Raw genomic sequence first — 12,641 nt, 5'->3', positions numbered from 1 at the left:
GCCATTGTGTCAACCACTCATCTCAGTTATGTGGCTTGTACAAAAAAAAAGAAGTTGCCACCGTTTTTTTGTAGTATGTAGGGAAGGATTGTCACCTGAAGTAGCCTTGTAGTTTTGTCTAGTCTCATATTTTCTTTCATTTGTATCCAAAACATGGAGGATTTCTTATCTTGACTGCTGCAGTTTAGTAATGTAGAGGGGATTAGACAGATGAGCAGGTTGCATCTCTATAAAGGTGATGAATACTCTGGTTAATCTGTATCAATCCCACACCAACATCTCCCTCTGCTGGACAATCTGACTACAGACAGAATATTTTCTCTCTGTAGTCACCAGTGAAACATTTATCATTATCCTGAACACCAATGGATACAATTTCCTTTTATATGACATTAATAAGAACCAAAGGCAGTGGCAGGGTTAAAATGTTTTACTGTAGTGCTACAGTACGCAACAGATATATGAATGAAAACATTGGGCATCATCATGTTCTCTGTAGTTATGTTCCATATGACAAAAAATATCTGGCATGTAGAATCCCCACAACATGGCAGTAGAGTAGAAAACAGGAAAATCATGAAAAGAATAAACAAATTAAAGTGTAAATAAAAGCATTCAAAGAGTCGACTTCCTTCTTGTGCTCTCAGATTCTCTCCCGCCGGGTAGATCAGTACTGGCAATGGACTGAAATTCAAGGGTTAAAAACCAGTAAGAACTATGATCACAACCCTGGCTTTGTTCAGCACAACCGTAATGGCTTTCTTGCACACATGTGCTCCCTCACACTGACACACACACTGACAGACAGACAGATAGACAGACAAACAGACACACACACACAAAGATGACGAACCCACACAACCCTGGGAGAGCGATTGTCACCCCTGGTCTCCGTCCTCCAAGCTGAATTAGATTAGGAAAGTCAAGGTTAATCACCCAATAAATACATTCTGAAATCTCTTTTCAAAACAGACTGTCAATGTACTCCAGACAAATATATACAAATTGGTTAAAAGAACAAAAAAAACAACTAATTACTAAGTGTTTACATCTTTAAACAGTCACTTGTACATGGTGTGGACCAAGATGCACACACAAACCCCTTCTAAATAGGCCAAGGTATTACATTTTTTTCCTTATATTTTCACTCATTCCCTCTGTCCCTTCCTCCACACGCTGCTTCTATATGCAACTGATTGTACACACTAGTGTCATGGTCTAGACCAAAGCAGTGCTATGCTATAATCCCTTCCATTACGGCAACACAGGCACACAAATACAAAGACACTCTGTTTGGCTCTCTGCCCTGCCTCATTCCCATTATCCTTCCTTCACTATGTGTCACTAGAAACACACACAGTGCTCCCTGTAAACAAGTACTCTTTGTCCTTTCGGATTATAAATACTGTTTTGGTAAAATCATCTTCATTAAAAGACGAGACAGAGTGTATTTGAGCGTACATTGATACAAAACACACAGAATTGCACTGTTGGAAGATATTCCTTCTTCGTTTGTTATATATACGTCATGTTTTTCCTCCTTTTTTTTTTTTTGGCTTCAGCGTTAAGGCCCAAAATCTGGAGTGGAAGGGAAGTAGGAGAAGTCCAAGCGGTGATCTGCCTGCGCCCATAGGGCCTACTGTAGGTACGAACAACACACACACACACACAGGCACACTCACAGATAAACAGTATTGCAGGGCAATATAAAAAGACACTAAGGAATGGTGAAACATCCTCTCTGTCATTCTTTTTACAAAATCATTCTTCATCTTCATCATACATTTCATCTTTTCATTTTAAATCTTTTTAGCCGTTCTTGTCTCTCATCCCTCCTTTCCTGTCCAAAGTGCGTGGGTGCCGGTGCTGTTTCAGTCTGGCTACACTAGGGGGTGCAGTTCCTCTCTGCAGATGACTGACAGGCGGTGGCTGTGGCTGTGTTTATTGCTATAATGTCCGTGCTCCTGCCCTCTCAGAGGAAATGGGACAAAGTCGCCTGCCAAACACTGATCTGAGGTCTCAGCCCCCCTCTGCTGATTACAGTCTGTGCTTGCGGGAGGGATATGATGCCAGATCAGTGCCGGAGGGAAACTCCTCCCAGAGGAGCGGGCTCAGGTGAAGACGTAGTTGAGGAGAAACTGGGAGAGGAGCAGAACACAGAGGATCAGACAGTGACGGCCTGTTAGCGACACACTGTCGTCCGCCGCCCTTTGATGAGTCAGCTGACGACTCAGAGCCACCAGGTTCCTATAGAGAGAGAAAGAGAAGGTTTTCAACTTAAATTTCATTTAAGTAGAATGAAGTCTAAACAATGTAAAATTGCCACAATTAAAATCTATAAAAAACAACTATTTTCCAAATTAAAGTTCTGAAAATGTTACTGAAATGATCTGATTCTGGGTATTTTTGTTACAGACCCTATTTTGCATTCATCCAATAGTGGATATGAATGTGAGTTTCCGATTCTGCTTTTGAATCAGGGTCACAAAATGTTAAGTCTGACACTATCAACAGTGAAAAGAGCAATGACCACATGTATCCTTTCTATACCAGTTTTATCTCCAGAGGGAGGATGTTTGCATCTTTGACCTCAAGTCATTTTACTAACCCCTGCTTCCTCTACAAATGTGTGTGAGCGTAAATGTGTGTGTGTTATTTTTACCTCTGGATATCCTGCTGTGTCTTCTGTATAGATGTGATGGAGGCCTCTATTTGGGCAATGTCTTTCACCTCTTTCGCGCACCGTGCACACTGGCTTGAGAATCCTGGGCACATGACAGGAGAACATTAGAATTAAGTTCACGAAATTAAAGAGAGTCTGTGTGTTTGTAAGTGTGTGTATGCTCCTCACCTTCATTATCTGAAGACTCGTGTGTGGGTTCTGGTGTGGTGCTGCTGCTTTCGGTGTTCTGGCTGCAGCTGGACGGCTGGCTGCTGGTCTTCCTGTGCTTCCCATTCACCTCAGCCTGGGAGGAAGCAGAAGACTGTTAGGTTGAACAGGCGAGTGTTTTAACTTTTAAATGAACATTTTTTTAAGTGAGAGCCAGTCAGTCAGAAATGAGGACAGTATACAGATGTGTGTTAAGGTCTGACTAACCTTCTGTTGGCTGGTCCAGCTGTGACTGTAGGAAAGTCCGTTGTGACGTCTCTGGGTTTTCTCATGCGTCTGAATCACTCCGTCCTTTTCAAACTGAACCAGACAGCGCTCAGGATCCCACGGCCGCATGCTGCCAAACATGACAATACATTATTTCCATGTTTTTCCTCTCCTTACAGACCTAAAATCGTAACTAAAAAGACAAAAATATGTGAAATATCCTGTCTTATTTGCTTGATGTGTGTGTTCGTACTCCATGTGCTTGTAGGTCCACTCGGAGGTCACAGGGTCCTGATGGAAAAGTCGAGGGTTCCACAGTTTGTCTCCTCTCTCCTTGGCTTCTTTCCGCTGAGCTTCCTCCAACACAAACTTCTCCTGGGTGGCCCGCAGCTGGTCCCGATCCATGATGGCACTGGTCACATGCTGCCACAGTCTGTCGAAACCACATTAAAATCAGATTCACAAACATATTGTACATATATGTCGTCAAATATGTTATAAGTTACATCTGTTCTTTCTCTGATCAAGTGTCTCTTATCCGGTTTTCCTGTTTGTTTTCTCCAAATAACGTTGTGTACATTAAGAATAAACATAGTGATTAACATACGAAGGTGACTTTAGTTAAAAAATAAGCAAATGTGTGGTTTACCTTTCAGACTCAAACTCTCCCTGCTGGTCTAACTGGACCACTTGTCTCTTGAGGCGGCTGCTGCGGATGTCCGGGCTCGGGTTCCATAATGTCTCCTGCAGGCCTGAGCGCTTCTCATGAATGAAAACCTCGCCGTCCTGATTACAACAAAGGCAACCAAATGTTAAGTCCCATCAACTAAATCAATTCATGACACAGTCTCTAAATGTTTCTTTGGCTATGAATTAATAATTTTCTTTTGTCTCCTTCACAGTGAGGTCAGACTGGAAGAAATTTTTCTAAAACTTTCAGTTTTTATGAACTATTTCCAGAGCATACAATAGTTAATTAACTTTTCATAATTTTTTTTTTTACTTTCTGAGACCCTCCAGCCCACTTTGAGAGCCTTCCTAATAGTGTCCTCTAAACACGTCTCTGTGTTGCTCCTAACCTCCAATTCTGCCCTCATTACTACAGAGAGTTATTGAATACTAGGTGGCAGAGAGGGATGCTGAAATATTAATTGAAGAGGGAGATAGAGGCGGTAAAAACTCTCACCCAGTGTCCATCAACGGTGGCCACTAGCTCCTCTCCCACAAAGATCTTCCCGCTGATCTGATTCACAGAGCAGGCGCCTCCCAGGAAAGGCTGCATCGAACAAAATCAACACCTTTACACAGACTGTCTCAGAACGTATCAGTTGATAACTGGTACAGCTTATAATGTTAAGAAAAAAGGTAAAAACTAGTCAATGTAAGTTTACAAACATTAACCCGTACCTTGAGTTTGAACTCCAGCTCTGTCAAACATTTTGTTTTCTCACATTCAATGGTAACCTTCCCACCCAGTTCTAGTGTCATTGTGCCGTACAGGATACCTACAGGAGACACAGATACGGTATTAGAGCATCAGGTCGGCAGCACATCAGTGAGCAGAGTGTAGATGAGGAGAACAACAAGTTCCTGTTGATTTATCATACTGTTCCCTGTGTTCCTGTTCAGTTAGGAATGTAATTTATGATGTGCTCACAGCGAGCGCATTCCTTAACTGAATTGTAAGACAAGATAAAGAGGGTAATTTACAACATACCCAGGTACACTCAGAGAATAAACGGAAACTCAAGTCGACTTGGTTTCCACCCATCATCCATCTCTACTTTTGGCTCTCAGCCATGTGTCAGTTCATGACCAGAGCACGGCAGGGTCCTGTTTGATTTCCATTGGTATGAATATATTGGTTACAACAGATGGCTTCAAAAGTAACCGCCCACACATAATCTGTCATAGTAGACAGATTCCATTGTATCCATGGTAGGTAAGTTTCTTTGTTGACCTCCTGCACTGTAGCTGTGTTTAGTGATTTAAGTACTGAAGAGCCTGGTAGCAAACAGCCAAGGTCAGTTGGATGAAGCAGGAGCTAAAATCATCTAACAAAACATAAATAAACTAGTACAATCATGTTACTACCAATTTAGGAATATTTCCATGATCAGAGCAATGTTATCTTTTAGCAATACAGAAAAAAATTATTCATGCTTTTATTTCCTCACGTCTGGATTATTGTAATGCCATGTTTACCTGCCTCAGCGCCTGAGCTGTAGCTCAACTTCACACTGCACAACTCAACAGCCAGACTTCTGACCCACATCAAAAGCTCGTCTTACATCACCCCAGTTTTATCGATTTCTTTTAGAATCCATTTCAAAATCTTACTAATGACTTGCAAGGCTTTACATGGCCAGGCGCCAGAGTACATCAGTGAACTCTTAACTCCTTACTGTCCAAAAAGGCCTCTTAGATCTGCTGGATCAGGTCAAAGGGTGATCAAGCTTTTGCTGTACTGGTACCTCAGCTTTAGAACAGTCTTACAGTTAGTATTCGATCTGCTGACACCGTTTCTGCTTTGAAATCCTGTCTAAGACACATTTTTACAGACTTGCCTTTTTGCCTGACAATTAGTCTTATTTGTTTACATAATACAGCTCTGTTGTGCTGGTTTTAAGTTGATTTTAATAGTTTCACTTATTTTAGATGATTTATTTGTAAATTTATTTTTATACGATCTTTTAATTGTGTGCTTGTATTTTGCTGTTCTTATTTTTACATTTGTGATTGTTTCTTTTGTGCTGTCTATGAAAGGCACTTTGTCCTCCTGGCTTGAAAAGTGCTATACAAATAAAATTATTATTATTTGTATAATCATTATTATTATTAAAATGTGATAGTGTATGTTTCTGTGATTTATGTGTATACTGATACTTGTTGTAGGTTTGCGCAAACAGAATCAATTTTCACCAGTGGTCACATAGTAGCAAGAACATGGACAGACTTATAGTAGTGGTCATCAAAATGACAGCCGACCTATTACCTTTACAGTGAGCGTAGGGCATGGTGATGACATATTCCTCCTCCCTGCTCAGGAACAGCAGCCTGGCTTTGCCGTCCAGAATAGCTGACAGAGAGTTACCTACAACAGCAGAGAGACAGACAGAGCACACGATTAAAGAGCAGATCCCCCTTAAAAAGTTTACAATTACAGCCATTTGTAAGTGGGAAACTGAAACTGTTTCAATACTCAAATGGGCACCACTTTAAGACAGACTTGAAAAATCGTGAAGGTTTCCTTTAAACTGAAACATGACTAATTGTTATTGTTTTGTTTCCAGGGATTTGCTTCATTTTTATTGAAATGTAACAATACATGATGCTCTATAGATGTTAAATATAGCATCGCTATCTATGTTGTTTAATTAAAAGTGTGTATCATCTTTAAAAACTCTAATCCAAAAACAGGTGTTGCAGAAGGGGGGTTCATCTTGTAATCAGGGTTGTTCTATATTTGAATGGTCATGGCCAAAGGAAATCTGTATTTGTATTTCTCTATGCTAATCTTTTAATTATGACAGACAGATTACATATGAAAGTATGCACCATAGAACTTGGACTTGGCCAGGATGCTTCCACTGATAGAGAAACCATCCTTCCTATTGCAGACATAAAAGGCAGAGATGGGCGGATGGTGGGACACCTGGCAGAGGAAAGAGAGAGAGAGACATTTGAACAGCAGCGTAAGAAAAAGAGGTGTCTGGCAGATACTAATTTCACACTTGCAGCATTTCACAGGTGTGTGCTCGCCGAATTCTGCAAAGTATTTCACACAAGGGATGAATCATGTCCTGTGTATTATGTGTTCTAGCTAAGAATACAGTTTAACCTGTTCAGCAATGTAGAAAGTGCAGCTATCTCTTTGAGGATGAAGCCAGCAGCAGCGAAATGTTTCTCCCAGGATCGGGTTGTAAGGCTTCTTCAGACCCTGGAAAATGCAAACATACACAGCAATGTTAGAATCTTCATACATAGACACAGTGTTTGTGTATTGACTATTTTTACTTTCTTTTTTGTCACAGTTGGGCCAAATTACAGTTCTCTAACATTTAACAAATACCCAGTGATGAGGATGAATTACATTGCAGATGATCACATCACCACATTGGCCAAACCGATGAGATTTAATTAATTCAATCTTCAGGAAACAATGCACTGCATTGCAGACAGACAGTACCGTAGATTTCAATTCAGACATTTAAGAGAAACTGCAGAGGAGTTGATATACTACTGTTAAACTTCAGTATTGGTGTAAAATGTATTATGGGTTGTTCATAACCATACTAATGCTATATTAGCAAGTTTCTACCTGTCCGTGTACAGCAAGTCATGTGGAGTACAGCCAATTTAATCTACAGGCCTTATCTGCTGGCTCAATGGGGTGTTTTGCTGCCACTGAAGAAATAAATTCCTATCGAGTGGGAAAATGTCTCCTGATATTTATCTTGCAGAAATAGATACTTGACAGAGTAATTTGTCAAGTGGCCAAGAAATACAGTTTCACAGAATGTCGTGTTAGAAGATGGTGAGCCCAAATAGAAACATACCAGAAAATCTTCAAGTGCTCTTTAAACGGCTGTTTCCAAGAGAGGAGAAAGGAGAGAATGAGGAGTATGTGACGGACAAATAGAATGGAGGGACGTCCGTCTCCAGAGCTGTTGTGCAGCTGAAGGCTTTGGCAATCACCTAACAGTTCAGTCCTCTGGTAAATACTGATTCTTGTTGAGTTGTTAAATGGAATTCACTAAGTAATAGTAAGTCAGGTATACTGTATTTTATGTAATCAAATGAATTTAGCTACTTTATTGTTGATATCTTGTGTCTATTGATTTATTGTGTCTTTATTAAAATGTAATGATACATTTAGGAGATGTTAATTGTGGTATTGTGGTATTGTGTAAAGCCTTTATCCAAAAACAGGTGTTGCAAAAGGGCTGTTCTATATTTGAACATGATAATAAGCCATTTGGCAGTCAACAAATCTTACCTTGGGCTTCTTGTAGAAGCCAGACAAGTACCATCTCAACACCTGTTTGATCCGACTGTATGCGCTCTCCTCCAGTGCAGCTCTGTGGCAGGAAAGATGGAAAGGTAGTGAAGAAGATAAACAAGACAAAATTATGACGATAAAAGCAGATGATAAAACCTAGTCTTTATCTGCCTCTTAAAGAAAACATTAAAATGTGTCTACTCATATGCAAACATGCACAAAATATAATGACTATGAGTTACTGACTGTGAGAGCAGATCAGCGTGGTAGTAGTAGTCAGACAGTTTGTCCAGGAAGGAGCGTGGTTCCAGGATGAAGGTGGGCAGCACCACCTTGGACAGGTCCATGCCCGGCCGCAGCTGCTTCAGCAGGCCCCAGATCAGACCCTTGTTCTCCTCTGATACAGTCTCCACCTGGGATGACTCCCCAGCCTGAAGTAAAACATACAAACATGAGTACACAGTGGGGTTTTTTTTTTTTTTTTTTTTACAGAGCCATATATATATATATGTTTACATATTGAACTTGGTGCCTCACCTCAGCCATCTCTTCTGTGCTCTGCTCTGTGTAGGCTGTGGCCTGTGACCCGGGGGACAGCTCGTCTGATTGGTCCATGTCGCTCTCCTCTGTCAGCCTTCCACCATTCTCATTTGCTGTGGTGTCCCAGTCATCATGAGCCTCGCGCTCCGATTTGTCTGAAAAGCCATCATGGTCCATGTGGTGATTGCCCAGCAGCACGGTGTCATTCAACCTGACAGTGACAGAGGAGAGATGAACATCAAGGTTAGAACTATATTAAAAGGACCAGTGTGAAGTATTTAGTGGCATCTAGTGGTGAGGTTGCAGATTGCAACCAACTGAATACCCCTCCCTTTCACTCCTCCCTTTCAAGCGAATAGGAGAACCTACAGTAGCCGCAAAACTCTCGAAAAGGCCAAGGGCTCTCTTTAGAGCCAGTGTTTGGTTTGTCCGTTCCGGGCTACTGTAGAAACATGGCGGTGCAACATGGCGGGCTCCATGGAAGAGAACCTGCTCTCTATGTAGATATAAAGGGCTCATTCTAATTTAACAAAAACACAACGATTCTTATTTTCAGGTTATTACACACTAGTTAAAACATACTTATGAATATTATATTCCATTTCTGCCAAGTCCGTACTGCTAAATGCCACTAAATTATGCACACTGCACCTTTAAGAAAGAACTAAACCAACCCTGATTTTCAAACACTTTGTTGTTACCGCACATCCAGTCCTTGAGTCAGCTCAGAAACATAGAATCTGAATAATCAAAGGATTTAATGAGGTGCATCCTCCATTGCAGATTTTGTACTCTGATCTCTGACTTAACTTAATTTTAACTGGTATCATATATGGCTCTCGTAATGATAGCACATCATTACCGGGTATAATTTAATTTTATTGAGAATGGAAGCTTGAGGAAGTTTTATTGACCATGATTAGACATTAAAGATGATTAATGTGACAAGAAATTAACATCACAAACATCTTACTTCATTATAGCTCTGTGCTACCGAAGCTTTGATGATTGCCTCGTCACTAAGGCAATCTACAAACAGCTGAAACCATGACGCAGATTTCTGTGAAAAACAGAATTACCTGCCATGAACCTTCAAGGCTCTGAATGGCCTTTGAATGTGTTTTGAATCTGTGATCTCCTCCTCCTCACAGCTATGATGAGTAAGCACACAGTGTTAGAGACTCTCCACTTTAAAGCCTCGCGGGTCTGAATGCATTTAACACATCTGACCTGTCTGGTTGCTAGGACAACCAGACCACACTACATCCTCATCCTCCCCCATTTCCCGCCTCCTCTTGACCTGGTCTGAATGTCACTAGTTACAATCAGGGGGCACAAACATGATAATATTTGTACATGCTTGTGTATTACATACTTACATGCACGCACACGTACGCACAAAGTTGAGAGACAACTAATTCAAAATGCGTCCTATGCTGAATTATCATTTTCATGCTGGCCAATGTTCCACATAAAACACAGACCTCAGATCTGAAAGCTCTCTAACAACCAGAACAAAGTCTAAAAAAAAAGAAAAGAAGAAAAACACGGAGAAACAAGTCACGCATCAGCTCATAAATGGCTAAAGAAAGGAGAAGCGAGAATGAGAGAGAGAGACAGACAGAGGGGTGAAATCGATAGCTAAAAAGGAACATCATGGTTCCAATCCTACAGCCATTTTACAAGTCAGACAGTGGACGTCTGTGTCCTCTGTGGGTGCAAACATCAAGAAACACACTAAGACACCTTTAAACAGAGACGGGCACATAAGTAGACAGACACAGAATTTAAGCAGGTCTTAATCAAATGCATACTCCGCTGGTTGTAGGATATAGAAAAACAAGAACAGGACAGCAGAAGACAACTGTAGTGTCTTCTATGCTTTCAAAATCACATTCAGTGATTGAGTAATGGTCACAGAAAACAACGAAACAGCTTATTTGGCAAAACAACAATGGAGGGCAGTTCAATTTTCGAAATGCCTGAAGGCTTGACAGACTTGAACAATTACATTCTTGCATACTCTGTGAATCACCAACCAGCCAGTCATGTTATTTATTAACCCAAACACGCCCTGGAGCAGAGGCAGCTTTCCTTACCTTAAAGACATAAAGCACAGAGACAAACTCTTCCTCAGGAATCAAAACACCACCGATGGTGTTACCAGCAAATCCACACACAAGCGCAGCCTGTCCTTGTCTCTTGTCTCCTTGTCTGTATGTGTGAAAATGTTTTCAATCTAGTGTCTAAGTGGTGCTGTTTTGTTTCCTCGACTCCGGCACACCTGCTTCCTGAATGTGTGTGTGCGTGTGCCAGTGTTTGTGTGTGCGGGCTTGCAACGGCTGTGTTGCTGCAGTCTCTTTCTGGGTGGTGTATGGTTCACATTCTACTCCATCTTCCTGCTCTTCTGTCAGTCATGTGATCATACGGGCTGCTCTGATTGGCTGGGAGAGGAGCAGGAGAGGAGGGAGAGCTGGGATGGATGGCCAGAGGGAGGGTTCAGCCACAGAGGAAGGGGGGTGGGGAGGAGAGGGATGTCTGATGTGTGATGTAAACAGTATACAAATGACGCTCACTTTCAAGCAGAAATGAGAAAATAAGTAAGATGCATAAATGCCTACATTTATGAAGAAATGACAGACAGACATGCACACTCACAAGCAGAAGCATATAAAAACACATATTATTACATATCTATAACTAGAAATATAACAAATATTGCAGATGCAAAACTAGGATTTGGTAGGATTTCATATAAGTAGATCTATTAACAGAGGCTACATACACACTGTGGGTGGGGGGCAGGTTATATTTAAACATTTGGTGTAGCTCACAGTTTTACAGATTTCTTGTTACAAAACAGTAATTCTCTTCATCACATTAATTTTGCTCCACATTCAGACTTCAGAACAGTCACAGTCATCTTCTGTTTAACAACTAATAGGTTAGCTGCCTTGATTGAGGGTACATTAAAAGCAATTATTGAGGATCAACTTCTCAATCACTTTCCTATTAAGGATTTCCTCAATTTACGCTAAAAATCTGCTAATAAAGCTGTATTTGTAATATTTTTATAGACAGTACATGTCAGTGCAATATCAGGGTCAACACATATGACAACATGACAACATAAGCTGCTGTTTAGAAGATGTTTCCACACTGCTCAAGTCTTCTCTGTTCTGCTGGTATGAAAATATTCTGCCCAAGTAAAGCAGATTTTTAACTGGTTCTACAAGGTGCTACTCAAAACACTTAACCAAGCAAAGATGGCTACCAGAAGTCTACTGTAAACAGTGTTTGAATGTAAAGATGAATGATTATACAAGAGGCACAAACTAGGTCAACACCACATTATGTTTGCACTGCTCCAGCAGAGGAGAGTAATTATAGCCCATATTTCATCAATGAAAAATTACACACCATAAAAATACCACTACACACACACACAGTCATGTTTCCATCACTTCAGAGAACGTTACATTGACTTACAGTCCTAAACCTAACCACAACTTACCCTAACCTTAACATAACCCTAAACTTACCTTAACTTTAAACCAAGTCTTCACCCCACATGTGACTATGTAAACAGATTTATGTTCCAACACACATTTAAAGACACACACACACACACACAAGCACTCGCACTAGCATGTAAGTAGGCATACACGTAGCATTAATGACACATCTGGCTCAGCTTCACTAATAAAGCAAAATACATTTATATTCCATTTGCAAGGTACTGTATTTACTAGGTTTAGCTACAATAGACAGAGGAGCTCCATCCTACAGGACTGTGAATGGCATTGAGTGCTGGTGAGAAGTCAATTTCATGGGCTTTATATTGTTAAATGATGAGTGTATTGTGTAGAGTCTACTGTACTCTTCTATTATTTTTGATATACTTTTCTGTTTTGCCTCCAAAGTTTTGAAGTTTCTATTCTACAAAGATAGTTTTTTCTTAAATTCAGCATTTCATTTCCCAGTATGAGCATGTGTCTTGAC

General features: G+C 40.7%; 1 protein-coding gene across 3 annotated transcripts in view; it reads right to left on the bottom strand.

Annotated features, from left to right (window-relative positions):
- Positions 1-415: 415 nt before the first annotated feature.
- Positions 416-12,641, bottom strand: part of osbpl5 (oxysterol binding protein-like 5) — a 52,189-nt gene continuing 39,963 nt past the window's right edge. For all 3 annotated transcript variants that reach the window (XM_044356261.1, XM_044356262.1, XM_044356263.1), the window contains 14 exons: positions 8,637-8,850; positions 8,346-8,530; positions 8,097-8,178; positions 6,939-7,037; positions 6,656-6,752; positions 6,093-6,191; positions 4,505-4,602; positions 4,284-4,373; positions 3,747-3,883; positions 3,351-3,530; positions 3,098-3,227; positions 2,852-2,966; positions 2,663-2,765; positions 416-2,247 (listed from right to left, as the gene is read on the bottom strand). In XM_044356261.1, coding sequence (XP_044212196.1) covers positions 2,112-2,247; positions 2,663-2,765; positions 2,852-2,966; positions 3,098-3,227; positions 3,351-3,530; positions 3,747-3,883; positions 4,284-4,373; positions 4,505-4,602; positions 6,093-6,191; positions 6,656-6,752; positions 6,939-7,037; positions 8,097-8,178; positions 8,346-8,530; positions 8,637-8,850 — 1,765 coding nt within the window. In that variant the 3' untranslated portion in view covers positions 416-2,111. The remainder of the gene's footprint in view (positions 2,248-2,662; positions 2,766-2,851; positions 2,967-3,097; positions 3,228-3,350; positions 3,531-3,746; positions 3,884-4,283; positions 4,374-4,504; positions 4,603-6,092; positions 6,192-6,655; positions 6,753-6,938; positions 7,038-8,096; positions 8,179-8,345; positions 8,531-8,636; positions 8,851-12,641) is intronic.

The sequence above is a fragment of the Thunnus albacares genome, chromosome 7 (assembly GCF_914725855.1).
Source record: "Thunnus albacares chromosome 7, fThuAlb1.1, whole genome shotgun sequence".
Lineage (NCBI taxonomy): Eukaryota > Metazoa > Chordata > Actinopteri > Scombriformes > Scombridae > Thunnus > Thunnus albacares.
This window is presented reverse-complemented; position numbering and strand designations above follow the sequence as displayed.